The 20,650-nt window shown below is 42.3% G+C and overlaps 1 protein-coding gene across 6 annotated transcripts in view; it reads right to left on the bottom strand.

The window, feature by feature from the left end:
- SORCS1 (sortilin related VPS10 domain containing receptor 1) overlaps positions 1-20,650 on the bottom strand; it is a 502,203-nt gene that overhangs the window by 310,759 nt on the left and 170,794 nt on the right. For all 6 annotated transcript variants that reach the window (XM_078434807.2, XM_078434808.2, XM_078434810.2 and 3 more), the window contains exon 2: positions 6,863-6,930. In XM_078434807.2, coding sequence (XP_078290933.2) covers positions 6,863-6,930 — 68 coding nt within the window. The remainder of the gene's footprint in view (positions 1-6,862; positions 6,931-20,650) is intronic.

Below are 20,650 nucleotides of genomic sequence, written 5' to 3'. Positions count from 1 at the left end.
GGTCAGAATGGAAATAGGCGAACATAGACACTAATTCATGCATAACTTTTGCATTGTATTTGCCACACTTCAGAAATCACCTGCTGAGTGTCGGCCCTTCACTAGATTTTCAGTTTTTGCAGGGAAGAAACAATTACTTACATGTTCCTTTCTTGCCAGTGTCTGCCTCACACAGTGCCTGGCACAGAATAGGGGGCTATTTGGTATGTGCTAAACTAAACCAAATGAATATATATCTAATAACCATCCTAAGACAAAGATACGTAACACACGATGGGGTTACTGAGTAAGCAACAGTTTACTTTTGCTTCAGGGAGAGGCAGGTGGGAACAGGAGGTCTACAGGTCCACAGAGCAATAAATATATGAAAAAGTGTTCAGCATCACTAGTGGTCAGAGAAATACCCATTAAACCACGCAGAGATTAAGACACCATTTCTACTAAAAAGACCAGCAAAATTTTAAATGGAATTAAATTAAAACTAAAAATTTAAATTCAACTTTTAAATTGAAAATAGCCGGCACTGGTGAAATCATCAGGAAATATGTAACTTATTGCTGCTGCTTGGTATGTGAATTATTCCCATCTTTTCAGAAAGTCATCTGTTTGTGGAAGCACTATGTGTAATTGCAAATACTGTGGAAATGAGCTATAGATCCATTAAAAACATAATGGAAGGTGGGGCGTCTATGTAGTTCAGTCAGTTAGGGGTCTGACTTCAGCTCAGGTCATGATCTGACGGGCTGTGAGTTTGAGCCCCATGTTGCGCTCTGTGCTTAAAGCTCAGAGACTGGAGCCTGCTTCACATTCTGTGTCTCCCTCTCTTTCTGTCCCTCCCTGGCTCATGCTCTCTCTTGCTCTTAAAAATAAAGAAATAAAACATAAAAAAAAATTTTTTTAAAAAGGTAACAGGAGGCACAGGCTAGCACAAGATCGGTTCCTGGCTGCATGATGCTGAGCGTTGCTTAACTCTCCAAGCCTCCCTTCTCTCATGTGTAAACTGGGGACACAAGCAATGTCTATTTTGCAGTGTTGGTAGGCAGGTAGACAGCACTGGGAACATTTTCTGGTGCACATGAAACAGTGCATAAACTGATTAGGACATCGTTGCTTAATCCAGCATACAACCTCCACACTATTTGATGCTTACAAAGCTGACTTTTTTTTTCTAATGTATTCTTTTAGACAGACACCCATGACTCATTATTAAGTAAAACAAACAGGTTATCAGAGTCCTGTGGATACTTACTCTTATTTTCTTAAACAAATGAAAAAAAGTGATGCTGAGATAGTCATATATATATATATATATATATATATATATATATATATACACACACACATACATATGTCATATATGCATATACATATACATATATATAATTTTTTTTTGAGTTGGGTCCTAATGGTATGGACAGAATCACCAAAAGCTCTCAGAATCACCTACCTCAAGAAAGCTAGACGTGTGTGAGGAGTAAGAGACTATTAAAATTTTTATCAGTCTCTGCATCGTTTGGCTCATTATAATGAGCATATATTACAGTAACGTTTAATGCAATAAGCTTATAACTCCAGGAGCCACAGCAACTCCACATGACACAAATATGGAAAGGGAGTGAAATTTAGAAAGCTTAAAAGAATCCAGAACCTAAAGCAGCTCCTGGTCCTGCTGGGGAGTGTGGCTCTCCCCTTGGGGCCCCTGGAAAGGCACTAAACGTTCGCCTGCACGGGGCTGAGGGACATCATCAGAGCTGCGTGACATAAAGAGCCCTCCTGTGGGGAAATCTCCACACTCGAGCTTGATTCTTTTCATTGTTTTTTCTTTTCTTTTTTTTTTTTTCAATTCTTTTTCTTTTTTTTAGGCTGGGTATTCCTATTTCATATCCTTATTTTTGTGGTTGACAGGATTTTGTAGCAAACCATCCTACAAAGCAGGGACTGAGAACCTGTGCCAAGCTGCCCCCTGCTCTTCCTCTGGATGATGAGTGGGAAGGCCAGACACGCTTAGCTAATGTGCCTCAACCACAGGGCTGGCAGAGTCACAGACCTCAGGTCAGCTGCTGTCAGCCTGGACCCCAGGCGCTCTCCAGAGACCCCTCTCTGCAGCCAGCCCCACACAGACGCTGCCCCAAGGCATTCCATGGCCATTCTCTCCACAGACTCCACTGGGAAGCCTCTCTTGACAGCTGCAGTGTGAACACCCAAGAAGAAACAAAGATACTCCTGTGATGAGGAGATGGGGCTGGCTCCCGGACTGGAATCAAGCAGAAAGCCCAACCATTGTCCCTACCTTAACCCCACGCACCTGTCCCCCCAAAGCAAGTAGTGCTCCTTGAAAAGTACATCATTTGAAGATGTGCTCGGATGCTGGCTTGTGTTTCACCTGAATCTGAACTGGGATACTGGACTTGAAGAGAAGTCAGCCATGTCAGCCGACCTCTAGGACAGAGGCGCTGCAGGCTGCGTGTCCCTTGAAGAGTATCCTTTCAGCTGCTTCCAGAATTGCCTAGGGCTTTCTCACCAGCTAAGCCTCTCTCAGCAAAGTGCTGATTATCCCGGCACAAGAGGGAAGAAAGATGAATGTATTTATTCTCAGAGAGACTGTATCTAGATTGTGACATTTTATTTATCTCAACCTTTAAGCTTATCTTGCTCCAATATGGTAAAACCCCCAGTTCCACCAAACCTCAAAGCTTAATCCACTGTAAAGCAGAGAAGATTCTAAGGTGTAGTTAATTGTTCTGTGTCAGACCATCCCCCTTTCCTCTCACTTTGGTTCCCTGAGTGAACGGCAACACAAAACAAAACAAAATCAACAACTTGCTCCACGATTAAGGTGTAATCAACGCCAAGACCATCTGGGAGCAAACGCTCATTAATTTAGTAGAGCAGCGTCTCACCCCATCATCCAGGGCTTGTTGATACAGCAAGGTGTAAAGCCCTAGGACATCACTACCAGGACAGCTGCCTCTTGGCCTCTTTCCTGTCCTGACACCCCAAGGCATTTGCAACTTGAGCCCTTCTCACTGATCAGAGGGAAAAAGTTGTATAGAACAAGGGCTCACCTGAAAAGCGCATTGGATCTGTTTGTTGGACAAGAAGCCATTTCCCGGTTGCCCAGGATTTTTCTGGAATAGGTAACAAGCTGCTCAGAATGTCACAGTGCTTTGAAAATGATACTCATTTCATATATTTACGATTAAAATGTTGTTTGTTCATTTGCTTAGGTACAGAATGAGCCACCAGGAGGCAGATGGGACTCCAGAAGACAGGTAAGCAGTGAAATGATTGAACTTTATGACTACCCCCGTAAGTGTTTGCACTATTGTTTACTAGTTGGATGACCTTGAATACATCATAAAAATGAATTAAGGGGATGCAATAATGCATGTGTAGCACTTGATATCGTGCCTGATACATAGTGACCACTCGATAAAAGTTAGTTTTTGCTATTGTCGTCATTATCACCATTATCACCAGCATCATTGCCGTTATCATTAAACCATAAAGGTTGATCATTAAAAAGGATGATCATTAAATCATAAAGGTGCTGAGTTTAAGGATTTAAAGTCCAGTTAAGAAAAGAAAATATACACATGAGCAAAGTAAAGATGGAACACTTATCTTGTGTATGACAGTTTGTCTATTTACACTAGGTTTATCTTATCTTCTTCTGGGATCTGGCAGTTCTAGGGGGCTGCCTAAGAACCTGATTCAATACCCTGGTTATACACAAGTACATTTATCTCTCATGTGAATGATCCACAGAAATTTGCCCCCTCTAGACAATGAACATCCGAAGGACAGTCAGAGCTCACGTGCTGCCGATCCATGTATCAACCACATTCCTCTCCCTGGACCAGAACAATCTAAGACCTAAAGAAGTCACTCAATACATCTTTGTTGAACAAGTGAATAAGAAAGAATATAAAATCATAGATTTCGCTGGTCTGTTCAGAAACGGTTACTTACCAAGCATCATCTATGGGATAAATCCAGTGCTCTGGACTGTGGATGTAATGAGAATACCTAAACCCTGGTGTGTCCCCAGCAACTGCCCCCCACAATTTTTGGCAGGTTTTTTGAAAAGCAAGTAAGAGCTGACGTAGGAAAAAACGAGTCTACACTTTAGCACTAGTTTCCTTCAAGCAAGGCTGACCCAGACCTATCTCTTCTTCTATATTAACACCCCCAAAGAGATTCCCTAAAGACCAAACATGGGCATCACGCGGCACCCAAAAATGCACACCCTGCAAAAGCATATATGAAGTATTCTAAATATATTTTTCTTTATCCTTGCCTCTTTTCTAAATTATATTTTCATTAAGAAATGGATTATTTTATCAAAGTATTAAAATGATAGTTCTAATGGTATAGAGCACCCATAATAGTTATTTGCCACAAATGACAAGTATAACATAGGGCATACATGGCAAATGATTATGGTGGGTATATCATAAAATTAAATATATGTGGGTATATTACGTGTTGATACATGCGTGTGTATATATGTATGTGTATTTGTGTGTGTGTATATATGTATATATCCTCCGCTGAAATTGAGGGGTTTGATTGAAGTTAAGATTGAAGGGTCAGCAGATCGCCCCTGCCACACTTTCCTAAGCTTAAGGCCATTGGAGGTTGCTCCTTCAGAAGAAAGACCTGGTATTACTGGTCATCATTTTTATTTTACTAACCCTCTCCCCCAAGGTGAGAGAGAACTATTCTCCCTCAGCTGGTCACAGTGGCCCCGTGAGAGGGAAATGGGTGCAGCGAACCTGAGTTTCTGTAGTCTAGGGCAAGCTGTTCCTCCTGGCCCTGGGCATGCCCTTCCCACCACTCAGGTTGAGACTTAGGGCTGCTGATAGCTTCCGTCCCACTGAGACAGAATTGCATATCTTTTAATTTTCTAATATGCTGACAACACTTTATACAGCAGATGCACTGAGGAATAAAAGCTGGCTTTTACTTTCATGTATGTACATGCATTAGAGAAATCTATCAGGGAAGCAGAAGCCTACTCAGTCACAGCCTGACGAAGGGGTACTGAATTCAAACAACAGAGCAAGTGTCAGGGTCTTAATGCATTAAAAGAACTGTACTTTTTCAGGCTCCTTCCACATTCCCCACACTTTAATTTAGTGACATAATTTCCTTGGGACAGAAACTCTGCATTATTGACCTTCCAGTTGGAGGAGGAGTTCAATAATCTAAACACCTCACAGCCAAAGCATAAGAGACTCTTAAAAACTGAGAACAAACTGGGGGTTGATGGGGGGGTGGGAGGGAGGGGAGGGAAGGTGATGGGTATTGAAGAGGGCATCTTTTGGGATGAGCACTGGGTGTTGTATGGAAACCAATTTGACAATAAATTTCATATATTTAAAAATAAATAAATAAATAAACAAACAAACAAACACCTCACAACAAACACAAGAACAGGACTCTATCCTTTTCTTTGGTCCGCTGGGGTTTTCCTAAAGCACACAACAATTTATTTTTGGGCTTCTTATACATAGTATGAGGTCTAATGGAAAATAGCCATCAGGTTAAAACAAAATTCAATGAACATCCTTTTTGTGTGGTAGATTCCCTTAGATTTCACAGGGGCAGGCCCTGGGACCAAACCGTTACTATGTAAAGTAACCTCCTCCCCACCACCCCTGTCATTGTTCACTGTAGCAGGCATGGACCCCTGGCATGAAGGGCAGATTGGAATCTCTCTCCCTAGACTTTAGCCCTGAGACTGAGGACCAGCAGCTAGTCTCTTCTGGTCATGTTAACTGACAGGTGATGAAATTCCCCACTGGTCTTACATGGAGGACACCCGCTAGCTTGTGTCTGCCCCAAGACTACTCCCAGTGTCTCTGTTATTAGTGTACCCCTTCCCCCTTTATCTGTGCACACAAGTGTATGTATTCAGGGATGGCTGATCAGAAGTGATATACGCCATGTTTAAGCCATTGTTACACCCAGGGCACTGACCAATCAGACTCTGGGCTGGACGTCACCCCATGATCACTGAATATCACCCCTGAAGTCATCTCCATCCTCTTCTAGGCCCGGGGACTGTCACAAGATCCAGGCCTAACCAATCAGAGCCAGTGCTCTCCTGTTGGTTTGGGTGTGGACACGTGACATAGGCTGGCAAAGACCCCATCGGGATTAGATCAATAAAGCAGATTTTTAGAAACAAACAGAACATATAGTCCCCAAGAACAAAAGGGGAGAATAGCTGCCTGGATTTCTGAGGACGTTTCTGTCCCTAGTTTCACCCCAACTGCACATTTGTGCTGGTGTTCAGTGAGTTTGTGCTAGCCTGAAGGATCTATGGCATGGCATTCCCCTGGAAAAGAATTTACTGCACCTCCTTACATGTGTGAGGCAACACACTGTGAATCCCAGAGATGAAGGCATGTATGCGAGTGTGTGTGCACGCCTGTGCGCTGGTGAGCTGAGGGCCAGGAAGGGAAGCAGTGCAGAAACTACACTGGAAGGTTCCCCGGGCACTGCAAAACCAGAGGTGAGGTTGATCTCCTCTTCAAAGACACCTGCATTCCCTCACTGCTGCTCCAATGAGCTCAAAGATCAGTGAGAACTGAGGGGAGCCCAAATGCATCAGGACAACCTGATGAACAGTTTTGCAAAAAGACCTGTGACCAATACAAACTTAGAAATAAGGAAGGATCTGGCCTGCCTGGAGATAAACCCCAACCCATGACTAAGGCAAACAGCAAAAAGGGGAGGCAACGAGAACACATAACCAAAAATCCTCCCACCAGGGAAAAGGGGGTGAGGGAGAGCAGTCTTGGGCGTGATGCTCAAGGAACACAGTAACCATTAGCTCACTTTATCTACGTACCTCCAAAGCGAGCTCTCAGTGATGCTCCCCAGGTTATAGTCATACAGCTTTGTCAAAATGAGAATCACCTGAAGGCAAAAGAAGAGATCATGGTTAGTCTCCAACAATTACAATCTCATAGCTGTGAAATGGCCCAAGGGAGGACTCAGGATTCCATTAATAGGTGCTTAACATAATTGAATGAATTGGTACAACATTGCTTATGCTGACTGGGGAAGGGTTTTGCCAGTGCCTTCCTTTAAACCGCTCAGACCTGATCCCCTCCCCAACTTCTCTCTGTATCCTGCAGGAAGCGTTACCTGCCCATCCAGGCAATTCTTACCCTAGTGGGCTTAAGGCTTTCAGGGAAGACAAGCAAAGCTGTCAAATGTGCACCCTGCAAGGGGCCAGTGAGCAGATGGTCAGGAAAGAGAAAGGTCAATGTTGTAGCTCCCAGCCCTAGTAGCTGTACCACACTGGGCAGGATGCTTTGCTTCTCTGAACCTCAATATTCCCGACTATTAAAGAAATGGAGGCAGTAATGCCATTGCCTAGAAAGGGTTGCTGTGCGGAGTTAAATTAGGTAATACATGCTAATTATTCTTCAATTTGCATAGCGTTTTTAAATGTCAGTTCCTTCCCTTTCTTTTGCTTTGTAGGTTTGGCTTTATCGATGTCTCCTGATTCTCCACAATTTCTGGGAAAGCCACTGGATGGAATCCACGCTTCCACAGGGTTCAGCAAGAACATTCTAAAAGGAGCATATTTATGCTCTGTGGGGTCCTGAAGCTTACAGGATTTGGGGAACCCTCCATAAGGAGCAGAATATAAACTTATGAATTTAAACTTAGGGACGGGTCCCAGGAAGGGGCCTCTGCAGTTGAGGGATACTGACATTTCAGCTTCATTAGCATCACAGCAAACCCCCATCTGATTTGAGCCCAGTGCTGCTGTCCACATCACTCAGAGAAACCCCAACTAGTTAGTTCTTTCTTTCACAATTCATTAACCATTTATTAAGAACCCAGGATTTCCCCCCACCGATGCCCAGGAGAACATAAATACAGATGGGCCCTGCTGGTCTGTGATCCAGTTAGGACAGGACAAGCTCACCAAACAAAACCTAGGTTGAAAGACAGCTGATCTTCCCCCTTCTCGGTCCCACTGACACTCAGCATGGCAGCTTGAGAAGGCTGCTTCTGCAGGCATCTGCAGTTATGCCAAGGGTCCCCCGGGTACCTAGAGCTCATGAGCACCAGGACACTTGGGAAGATTCAACAGAGCAGTGAGTTCCTAACCAGTGATTTCCCAGCTCTCATTTATTCTTCTTACATAAGGACCAGAACTTATAGGTCTGATCCGTTTTCTGTTGAGATTTCCATTTCTCTCCTAATTCTCATAGTCTAGAACATTTGGCCCAGGCTTGCTGTTTCCAATTCAGCAGAAAAATGTTGACATCGACTTCCAGGATTTTCCCGGAAGACCAAGGGATCAGTTCTAGTCACAGTGAGCACAAAACATTCTAACCTTGAATTCCAAGGCAGCAAGCTGCCAAGGAATGCTGAATCCTTCCAAGTTCCACTCTGTTAGCACAGGGCTTGATTAAGGCACGAGCTTTAATGAGCAGATTCCCAACACTTCTTTCACAGCAAGCAAACTGGAACTCTACAACCTTAGGTCTGTTCCAAGTTCACAGGCAGGAAGAAATATGGTAACTCAAAGATGGGCAGAGATCTCAGGACCCATGCTCTTAGGCCACCCCTGTCCTAAACCACAGCACAGGCTTCCTTTAAGGAGCTGTTCGAAACTTGCTTACTTTTTTTCTTAATTTTTTTAAGTTTATTTATTTCTTGAGAGAGAGCGAACACAAGCAGGGGAGGGGCAGAAAGAGAGGGAGAGAGAGTCCCAACCAAGTTCTGCACCAGCAGTAAGGAGCCCGACCTGGGGCTCAAACCCACAAACCATGAGCCAAAACCAAGAGTCAGGAGATTAACCAACTGAGCCACCCAGGTGCCTCTCAAAACTTGCCTCTCAAAACATGCTCAAATCTGAGCATGTGTGAAACACTGGGCACCCTATGGGTACATCAGATGGTGCACCTATGGTGGGGGCATATGCTTAACAGGTCTGCGTGCCAATTAAGTTGCTCTAAGTGCTAAATTTCAATCACCACTATCCCAGGAACACTGATCAGTGGCAGCAGGGTGGCTGTTTGTTGGAAGACACAGAGTGATGTTGCCACTCTACCTTGGTATGATTTTACCTAAGAGGTCTACGAATCCTCCACCAAGAAAATGGGGGTGTGGACATAAAGCACTTGTGGGTAGTTGCTCTCTGGTTACAATACAGCAGGAAACCAAATAATGAAGTTCAGCTGGGCACAGGCTGCATCTCTCATCCATCTGACAAGGGAATTCAGAGAGGCCCCAGAGAAGGAAGCTTTTAACCCAGCAGGTAGTGGTGCGGAGTATCTCTCTCTCTCTCTCTCTCTCTCTCTCTCTCTCTCTCTCTCTCTCTCTCTCACACACACACACACACACACACACACACACACACACACAGAAACTGTTTAAACAATTCACAGGCAGGTGGGCAGGGAGGTAAAAATCCACTCCCTGACTCTCTTTGAGGGGCTAGTAAAACTAAAATGCCACTGATACACTCAGGCAGTTTATCAATACTGCACCTGAAGAGGTGTCCTTTCTGGCATTCCAAAGCATATCTGCTTGAATCAATCTCATCTTTCTGTTCTCAGAATGAGAGCAAGAAAGAAGGGGGAACTGCTAACCTTTAGTTGTGTCTCCAATGGATTCTTTGTAATCTCTCTCTTCCTCTTTTTTCCCCAGTTCACAGTCTATGCACATTATTTACCCCCATATTTACCCCATATTCCTGGATAGTGATCCGTCATTATGTTTAATCTGGTTTGTTGTGGGTTCTTTGTTTTTCTGTTCTGGTTAATTAGCAATACTATTTAATGTAATTAGTACCTGTTAAAGGGACCACAACTTAAACTGCCAGTATGAGATGAGAAAAAGGGGAAAATGCAATGGCCTGCCTCTTCTGGACCCATTGTCTAATATGTTTTGTGCATTTTACAAACGTTAAAAGAAAAAAAAGATCAGTGAAGTTTTTTCATCAAGTGAACTGTTATATGTACTTAAAATACATAAATAGTAATTTATTTTTATTCATTCAGTAAACAACTTTCCTGTATAGATTTAATTCTGAGCCTAACTGCACAGCTTTTAATTATAAATCCAATCAATGAGAGCAAGACTGTTTTGATGGATACACACACAAAATGGAATGCTCATCAGCATCGCATTTCTTTCTATATCTTTTTTTTTTTATTATATAGTACCAAAATATCCCTGATTCCAAACAATAAGTGATGACCATATGGTAAAGGCTTTTTTTTAGGTTCCTCTTTAAATCTTAGGATACTTTCTTTTTTTTAATTTTTTTTAATGTTTATTTATTTTTGAGAGAGATAGAGACAGAGGGTGAGCAGGAGGAGGGGCAGAGGGAGAGGGAGACACAGAATCCGAAGCAGACTCCAGGCTTCAAGCTGTCAGGATAGAGCCGGACACAGGGCTCGAACTCACAAACTGGGAAATCATGACCTCAGCCAAAGTCAGATGCCTAACCAACTGAGCCACCCAGGGGCCCCAGGATACTTTCTTTACATGGCTATAATCCAACTGTCAGTGGCTTAACCACCTCTACCTACACTTTGCCAGGATCTCAGCACCCAGTTATTTCTGGGACTTTCCACAGTGGCACATTGAAGGATTCCCCAACCAGTCTAGGAGCCATCTGTCCTGTTCTTCTGCTGTGGCTCCTTGCTGCCATATCCATTGCTTACAAAGCTACTGGGGGAAACTTCACGTTGTCCATATGTATAAAGAGCGTGTTGAAGCCAACCTTCCAAGCTGTTACATTAATTCCTCAGAAGGTTTAACCACAGAGGTGGTAGTGGATATCCCTGCAGTGTTCCTAACTGTAGGGGGCAAGTTCTCAGTTTTTCCCCTTTGAGAATATTAGCTGTGGCCTTTCATATGTGGCGTTTATGATGTAGAGGCATGTTACTTCTATCCCTAGTTTCTTGAGCATTTTTATCAGGAAAGGATGCTGTATTTTGTCAAATGGTTTTTCTGCATCTACTGGAAAGATCCTATGGTTCTTATCCTTTCTTTTATTAATGTGGTGTATCACATTGATTGATTTGTGAATATTGAACCAGCCCTGCAGCCCAGGAATAAATCCCACTTGATCATGGCGAATAACTCTTTCAAAGTACTGTCGTGGGAGGGTGCCAGAAACAATGCCAGGGTCTGTGCAGGGACGAGTGAGATTCTTTGAGGAAGTGATCATGGGCTTCCTCCCAGGACTGAGCTAAATTTATACTATTTGGTCTCACCAAACTACTCCCTCTTTTCCCACAGTCTTCAAAGAAAGCTCCTACTGAATAATTCCACCAACTCAACAACTCCAGTTCTCACCCAACCCTCTGTACATAGGTGCCAGTAAATCATCACATTAAAAAATGTGGTAATATACACATATACACAATGGAATATTATTAGGCCATTAAAAAGAAAATCCTGCCATTTCTGCCAACACGGATGAAACAGGAGGGCATTTTGCCAGGTGAAATAAGACAGTGGAAAATAGCGTATGGTATCACTTATACGCAGAATATAAAAGAAACAAAAACTGATTTCATAGAGACAGAATAGAATGGCAGCTGTTAGGAGCTAGGAGGGAAGGGGAGATGGGGAGATCCAAGTCAAAGGTACAAACTTTCAGTTATAAGAAGTTCTGAGGCTCTGGGGGCACCTGGGTGGCTCAGTGGGTTAAGCATCCAACTCTGGTTCAGGTCACGATATCACAGTTTGTGAGCTCAATCCCCACATCGGGCTCTGTGCTGACAGCTGAGAGCCTGCTTTGGATTATCTGTCTCCCTCTCTCTTTGCCCCTCATCTGTGCTTTATCTCTCAAAAATAAATAAAACATTTTTTAAAAAGAAGTTCTGAGTCTCTAATGTACAGCAGGGCGACTATAATTAATTATACAATATTGTATATTTGAAAGTTACTGAGAGTAGATCTTAGGCATTCTCACCGAGAGAGAGAGAGAGAGAGAGAGAGAGAGAGAGAGAGAGAGTGAGTTAGTTAACTATGCAAGGTGATGGATATGTTAATCATCTCTATCTTAGCAACCATTACACAATGCATATGTATATCAAAGCATCATCACACTGCGTACTTTAAATATATACAATTATATTTTTCAATTATTCCTCAATAAAGATGGTCGTGGGGGGTGAACAACCATCACAATGGACCCGGGGCGGGGGGGGGGCAGGAAAAGGCCAATATGCCCCTACCCTCATCTAATCTCGACTTCCTTCTGCACTTGGTTATGAAACAGGAACATTCATAGAGATAGACACACTAGTATATGGATGGCTATTAACAGTGTTCTAGTGTAAAACAGCAAAACCCAGGAAAAAATATTCTGCTGCAGCAAAACGTCAGGGCAAGTCTTATTTCCAGGTGTGCGTTCGACTGTCTTAACATGGAAGCACCCTAGATTTACACATTGGCAGCCTCCAGTATGCCAAGTAGCTGGCCAGATGACACCTTTGAATGTGACGGCATGGTTTTTTTTTTTAATTAACTGAAAAACATCATTTAGAAATGAAAACCCACACATTTAAGGACCCCCCCTAAAATTCCTTCCTGGTAACCTGATTCTACACAATATGTTTGTGAAAACAACTGTATTAATTCCTAGACCAACGTTTATTCCACACTTCTCAAGTAGAAGGATAGGAATTCTCCATTTCTTTTCCTAAGGAAGAAACACAGTGTACTGACCCTTTCCCTTGCTAACTTAAAACAGTGTATCCCAGAAGAAGGCAGATGGAAGGTTAGGGCATCAATGAATCTCCCATTCCCCCTACTCCCTAAGAAGAATGTAAATATTCCCCCTGTAAGTGGTCTCTTCTAATTCTTTAGCTAAGGAGCAGACTAGCAACTTGCTTGATAGAGGGCTGCTGAGAATCTTTTGAAGGAGGAGCTGGTCTAACAAGCTTACTATTCTTCTTAAACAATGAATTTTGGCCAGGTAACTGTGGGAGAACTTATGGACATTTAGGGAGAGGTGAGTTCTATCAGAACCCTTGGCCTGGCCACTGCCCTTTACCTCAACTCGTCTTCAACTCTGGCAAATCCTAGAAAAGCAACACATATCCCCTCATTTTTCAATTATTAATGATTTGCATTCCTTTTTTTCTTTTTTCCTTTTTCTGTGTCCAATTGCAGAAGTGGATTCTAATCCCAGGGAAAACAAAAGGGTGGCCTTGGCCTCCTTGACAGTGAGCTGTTTGGGCATTAAGATCCTAAAGTCTCTTTCATTCCTGAAGGTCTACAGTTCCAGTTCCTGAATAATGTAGATGGTGACACAGGTCCTGGTCTATAAAACAAGGCATTTTCTTTTGTATTTCTCTCTGTTACTGGTGCTTCAGGGCTGGCCTGGGCAGGTGTTTCTGTCATTGTAACACATGGGGAGGTTCCACAGAACTCGACCATGCTACTGTTCATAATTCCACCTAGCTGAGCTGGGCCACAGTCCTGCTCGGGTGCACAATGGCAAAGCCACACTGAAGATGCCGGCAGGTTGGTTCAGGGATGAAAGCTGACTACCTCCGTCCTTTCTCCACCAGCTTCCAGCATGCCCTGGTGTTTCCTCACCTGGTGTTTGCTCTATCTCAGATGGCCACCTCTCCTTACTACAGCTGCTTGCCAGGGACCATTTGGTTGGATATTTTTAAATATGTGGATAGAAGTGATATGGGGACAAAAAATTGTAAGGTCTGAAGAGATCTGGAGCAATCTTTCAGGGGACTGAATAACTGGATAAAATATAAAGAGGGGTGTTCAAGAGCCAGAAATCTGTTTTCTTTTGGGTTGTTTTCTTTACACTCCAGTTTTAGGGAAAAGAAGTAAACTTACAGCAGTTTTCCTAAAAATATGCATATTCCAGATTGTGTCTTTGGCTCAAAAAGCATTTATTCAACTTTCTAACTTAAACAGAAGTTCTAATTCTTTTGAGTAGCTATGAATTCTTTAAGAATCTGATCTAATAAAATCTATGAGCATAAAACAATGAATATATCTTTAATGATATCACTGATCTCCCGAATCCTAGGGGGGTCATGAATGCAAGGATAAGAGCCTCTTATAATTCCCAGAAAATGAGAGCTTTCTTCAGAAGAAAGAACTTTTGGCTTTAAAATTCTACACATTTAATTCAATAAACATTTATTAAGCCATCTTAAGAGGCAAGGATAAAATATATATATGTGTGTGTGTGTGTGTGTGTGTGTGTGTGTGTGTGTGTGTGTGTGCGCGCGTGCGCGCTGTGAGGACACAAAGGGAGAATGAGACTCAGGACCCATCCCTGGAAGCTCACAGTCAAGTAGAGAGGCAGAGTTGTACACAGATGGTCACACTAAGGTCACTACAGTCACACTAAGTTGTACACAGATGGTCACACGCAAGAGAAAAGTGTTTAAATCTCTGAGAGAGGAAGAAAGAAAAGTATAATCGGGTACAGACTCTTACAAAAGAAGACAGTCAAGACAAATCCCAGATGATGCGTATGATTCTGTTGGAGCCGAAAGGCTACAGAGCTGGTATTCTAAGGGAAGGGAGCGAGAAGATAGAGGTCCTGAGGTGTGAAAGCTCACAGAGGAGTCAGCAGAGAGCAAGTCCTTGAGTTTAGCTAAGGCTTAAATTAGGGGTAAGGACGCACAGAATATCAGAATAGACACATACATCTGGCTATTTTGTGGAGGCCTTAATTATAGGCTGACACTATGTACTCTCCCGAAAACAAATAAATGAGCAAACAAACACTTTGGAATCAGAAGACCAGACTTTGAGTCTTGGTTTAGCCACCATATATCTGTTAGCATGTCTCTGGCAGCAAGCAACAGAATACTAAAAATAACTCAAATAATAAGGGATATATTGTCTCATATAACAAGACGTCCACAGTTTACGCAGTTCCGGGACTAATGTAGCCTCACAATGCTGTCAAGCAGCCACACGATATATGTATGTATTTCCTCTCTGATAGAGTCAATACTTAGTGCCGGGTGCCCTCACTCACACGGCGGCCATAACACTTCTTTGCAGCATATGCAGACCCAGTCACACTCAGTGAAGTAAAGAAGGACCTCTAGTGTATATCTGCTTTTGTTTTGTTTTGTTTGGTTTGGGTTTTAGCTTATAAAGGAAACTCTTTCCCAAAGCCCTCGGAGCAAAATCTCTGCCATCTCAATGACCAGGATTCAGCCACGTGCCCACATCATGGCTTCAATGAAAGTTGAGAAAACAAGGAGGATAGAGGTCTGGGGATAGACTTGCTGTTTTCTATGGTAAGAGATGGGCCCTGCCAGTAACAGAAAAGTGGGTAGAGGCTGCTGAGCAGTATCTGTCACTGTGTGACCTCAAAGAACAACTAGCAGTGTCTGTCACTGTGTGACCTCAAAGAAGTCACTTAAATATTGAACAGACTCATTAAAAACAAACATTAAAAAAAAAGAGATAATGTTATCTCTCCTTAGTCTCTTAGAGATGGGAGAAACAAACAATAGAAGTGGACAAATTCTGTGAAAATGTTAAAGTACTCCACAAATTTAAGTAGTTGCTATTATTAATAACATCTAACATTTACTGGATGCATAGGCCATGTGCCAAATTTAAATATTAAGGGCATTTCAAGTAATTCTCTCTCTCTTTCTCTCCCTTTCTGTCTCTCTCTCTCTCTTTTCTGATGAGGAAATTGAGGCACAAAGAGGCTAAGTGATTTAAATTATTTAGCTGGTAAGTGGTGGACAAGTTTAACTCACATTATACATAGACTCTTATCGGTGCTTCATTACCCTTATGGTATGTTATCCTAATTAAGTGTTCCGGTAACTAAAGGCAAGACAGAACTGGGTCCTCACTTTGTGTCCAATTCAAAAGTATTGGAGACCTATTGTCCTTCAGACGTGTTACTGGCCACAGACCACTCCTTTACTCTTCCTTGTTTCAGACATCCCTGGGATATTTTTTTTTCTTCATTGAGACAAACTTGAGTTTTAATTCCTCACTGACTCTACATCAATGGCATTTCCATTTGCTGTTTTTAATTTATTTTTTAAAACTTTTGAACCTTGGTGAAATTCATTGTTAGATGATCCTTCTACTTCAATCACAGAACTTGGCAGCCTCCAGATGAGGGTTCCGGACAATGAATGCATGCACATCTAAGTGAAGATTTCAACAGAACAGCTTATGGTATCTTCATTTTCGGAAGAGTTAAGTGAATGTGCAATTGAGCTCCATTTGAGTCATCAAAGGGAGGAGAAATCAATAATAGCTAAATTAGAGTAAAAGACTTCAGAAGGGAGTTGAAAGATTAGTATAATGGTGCACACAACAACCATACACAGGAATTTTAAGTCATCAGACGGAGGTAATCCAGAACATACAAACTCAGTGTGAAAAGAAAACCAGTAGAAAGGGTGGGATGAATTTGGGGTGTGGGGCCAGCCAGAAAGCAATCAGTAGATTTTTGCCCCTGGGGAGTCCTTAATCCCAAATGGTCTTCACGTTTTCTAAGAGCCCACACCTAATTTAATGTAATGCTTATTTATGTAATATCCTCTGAATGACACTGAAATGGTGTGAGTTAGATGGCTACTGCACCTCTCCTGGGGAGCTTACAAGACCAGACAGCCAACAGTGCTGTAGACACAGGGATAGACAGATAACTGACTGTGCTGGGAGACACAGAGCAAACCACAGCATATGGAACAGTCCTTGTGCAAGGTAGAATGTTTTTAAGTAAAATTTGCTATATTCTCCCTCTGAGTCTGTTTCCATCTAGAGGTCATTTGCAGCTAAGATGTGCGGCCACTGATGGCACTTGAGCTGGGGAGCATTGTCCCAGGAGTTTCCACGTGAGGAAAACTGCAGCTCTCACTCAAGGCAACTCACATCTCTCCCCACTCTGTGTGCTGAAAGTCAAGTTCTCTCCTGGTAGTGACTAACAAAGAAATGCATGTAATAAAAGGCTATTATACTCTATTCCTAGAGCTAGGTCATTATATTTAGCAAACAAATCCAGTGGACTTAAGTTGTTCTTTGAAGCAAATCTTGAAAATAGGACTTATTCTCTATTCTCCAAGGTGACGGATACTATCAACTCCAAAAAAAGAAAAACAACAACAACAACAACAACTCTCTCCAAAATCTGTCAATCTCACAATGCTCACAATTCAGTCCTACATATCCTTGCCTCTTTCTCTTACTCCTCCTCTTCCTTTTTTAAATAAAAAATAGGCTTTGGGCACCTGGGTGGCTTAGTCTGTTGAGCATCCAACTCTGGATTTTGGCTCAGGTCATGATCCCAGGGTCGTGGGGTTGTGGGGTTGTGGGATCAAGCTCTGTGTCAGGCTCTATGTTGAGTGTGGAACCTGCTTAATATTCTCTCTCTGTCTTCCCCTCTCCCCTCACTTTCTCTCTGTCTCTTAAAAAAAAAAAAAGAGGATAATTCCCAAAGCATATATCCATATCTAGTGGATAATGTTAACCATTTCATAGTCTCCTTCCTCTATTTAAATTATTCTGCTCTAAATTATACTCTATTTTAGTCATCTGCATTAACACCAGGGGAACTAGAGAGATACTAAATTAAATGATCTTCTTTTTTTTTTCCCCTAGAAAAAAGCATAATACCAGTACCAGTGTAATCCTCAAAGAGTACCAAGATAAAGTGTACAATATATGAGAAAATGCATATTCAAGCCAAGCCCTCTTTATATAGGAAGAGTAAAATAGAAAAATTAAACAGACCTGGAAAGACCTACAGGCAGAGCTTCAAGACATGAACATAAATGGGGCTAGGGAATGGGGGAACAGAAGCAGGGAATTCAGTGGATAGTTTGGAGAGACACAGTTCAAGGAAAACACATAGGATAAGCCATGCAAGCCAAATGTTTCTTAAAGAAACAAACTATTTACCATGATCTCCTCATTCCCCTCCATTATTTTTAGAAAGGAGTGAACAGACCATCCTCCTTTGACTTAATCCCTATTTGAATTAGGTCATTTGGCACAAATAAGGAGTTATAAAACAGTAAGAAGACATTTCTTTCAGTATCTTCTTTCTAGAAATCTAGAAAAGAAAGAGAGGAAACCCCTATGTTTTAGTAAAAGGGGAACAAACCCTAGTTTGTCAGGAGAGAGAGAAGGGAGGTGAGGAATGGAGAAGTTCCCTTTTAACATCCCTGATACACTGATCTGAGGAATACAAACCTCCAAGCTCTCAAATCATTCTGTTTGAATTAGAGACACTATCTAAATATTAAACTCTTCCTGTGTGAGAACCCACACACGAGATGAACACACCATTAAGCAGCAAACTGTGTGTTAATGATGAGGGGCCCTTCTGTTCTTATGCTTCCTGATATTAAGCTTCAATGCAAAGAAATGACCCAAGTCATTCCTTTTCCACTTTTGCATCTTGGTTTTTATGTTGTTATTCATGGGTCTGAAGAGGTTAACTCAATTTTTTAAAATATTATTTTTCAAGGTTAACATAACATACTAACAGGAAGCTAATAAATAGAGACATGCATCTTATGGTGATCCAAATGTCAGAAGAGGAACCTCAAGAACAATGAAATTAAAAAATGAGAATACAGGCTGTATTTTTTTTCCATTTTCTCTTCTCCTTTACCATTCAGTGAAACTAACAAAAGCAGTAAGAACAAAAAATCAGAGATAGTTAACACAGTAAGTTCAAATATTTTCCTTTACCATGGGGAAGTCTTAAGGTGAACCAGGGAGGAAGAGAAACATTTTACTGTCTTTTATAAAATAAATAAATAATCAATAACAACTGACCTTTATTAATAGATCTTTTGTTTGCCTTGTCTGAGTGCTAAGGTGTCATGGGACACAATTTGCCTGAGAGGAAATTCAAAACTTAAAAAAGCTGGCTTGAAAGTGAAATTTAAATAGGATCTGGAAATCCCAAGTAAAACTTATTAATAAGTAATAAAGTGTTCTGTTGGAAGAAAAAAAACCTATGGAAGTTAAGTGATTCTCATGCATTTCTTATGATTTAATCACAGAACCAAAATGCTTCCATAGGATTCCAGTTCTAATCCTCTCCAGGGGCATCTGGATGACTAAATATTTAGCATTTTGTCACTCTTTTAAAGGAAACTGATGACAAAATTAGGAAGGACTGCAAAGATCATGTAACTCTAACCACCTTGTCTGACAAATGGTGGAGGTTATACTTTTAGAAGAATCTGTTCTTAATCAGGAGCTTCTCAGAGTCAGGAATAATCTTAGCATGCCATATGCTGACTCGGTTATAGGAGCAGGAGCTCCTATGAACAGAAGGACTGGAGGGGGCCAGTTCTGACATGGGGGAGAGTTACAAGAAGTCAACTGAGGGAGGCATCTGGGTGGCTCAGTAGGTTAAGCGTCCAGCTTCGGCCCAGATCATGATCTCACAGTTCATGAGTCCAAACCCCGCATCAGGCTGTGCGCTGACAGCTCACAGCCTGGAGCCTGCTTCAGATTCTGTGTCTACCTCTCTCTGCCCCTCCTCTGCTCATTCCCTCTCTCTCTCTCTCTCTCTCTGCGCCTTCCTCCCTCCCTCTCTCTCTCTCAAAAAATAAATAAACATTAAAAAGAAAAAAAAAAAAGTCAACTGAGGAATGTGACCAGTAGGATCAGGCCTAGACATGGTTCTGTGGGGATGACAGTCCTACAATTTGAGGGCCTCTCTTCAAGAAACAGAATACAAAATTATGAATAAAACGAGATTTAACAGACAGCACTTATTAGAATGACAAATGAGATCACAGCAAATTGCCAGTGCCTTAAAAATCTGCACACTTTTTTTTTTTTTCTGAGATACCTTTAGGCAATTTTGGCAGAAATGAGAAAAGAGAACTGTTTTCTGATTGAGCCCTAGCTTTCCCTCCGTGCCTGAAACAATCGAAGCTTCCCCCCCAAACACCCAGCCTGCGAAGGAGCCCATGCCTGTGAAGACTCTCATTCTTGACCTTCATTGGCTTCACTTATTGGCCACCTTCGCATGGGATTCCACATGAGATGCTCATTAGATCTTTTCGAAGCAACTATCGTTTCAGCAGTCCTGGGCTGTGAACCCGGACACACGGACGTAAGCCTGAACTCTGACACTGAGGGCTTCAGTCTCCTCCATGGCTATACTACCCATTTGTAAGGTCTCTTCCCATTGTAATACCATCCACTGCCGAGTACCTCCATCTACGCTGTTGGTGCTGCCAGGCTTAGTAAATGCTACTGTCGTTGCTCAAGCTAGAGCTCTGAGCCTGCCTTCACTCGACCCCCCTGTTTTCTCCCCAAACCTCATCAGTCACTAAGCCCTAACCGCCTCTATCGTTAACCCCCCCTCACTGCTCTGGCCTGCCCCAGTGCCTCTAACAATGCTGCCACCCTCTCGCCTCGCTTCCCTCAAGCCACCCTCTGCCCTGCTACCACTGCAACCTTATTTTTTTTTTAAAGAGCAATGTCGTTTTTTCCCCACTCTCTGGAATATCTGTGTGGCCTCCCATTGATCTTAAAGTTTAAATTTCATAAAGTAGAACATGGCTCCTACACGCACATTCCAGTCCCTACGCTTCCAATGGTCCTTTAAGCTCACAACTGCATGTGAACCCAGACGTAATGTTCTCCTGCC

This window comes from Panthera onca, chromosome D2 (assembly GCF_046562875.1).
Source record: "Panthera onca isolate mPanOnc1 chromosome D2, mPanOnc1 haplotype 2, whole genome shotgun sequence".
NCBI lineage: Eukaryota > Metazoa > Chordata > Mammalia > Carnivora > Felidae > Panthera > Panthera onca.
Note: the sequence above shows the minus strand (reverse complement) of the source record. Positions and strands in the feature narration are given on the sequence as shown.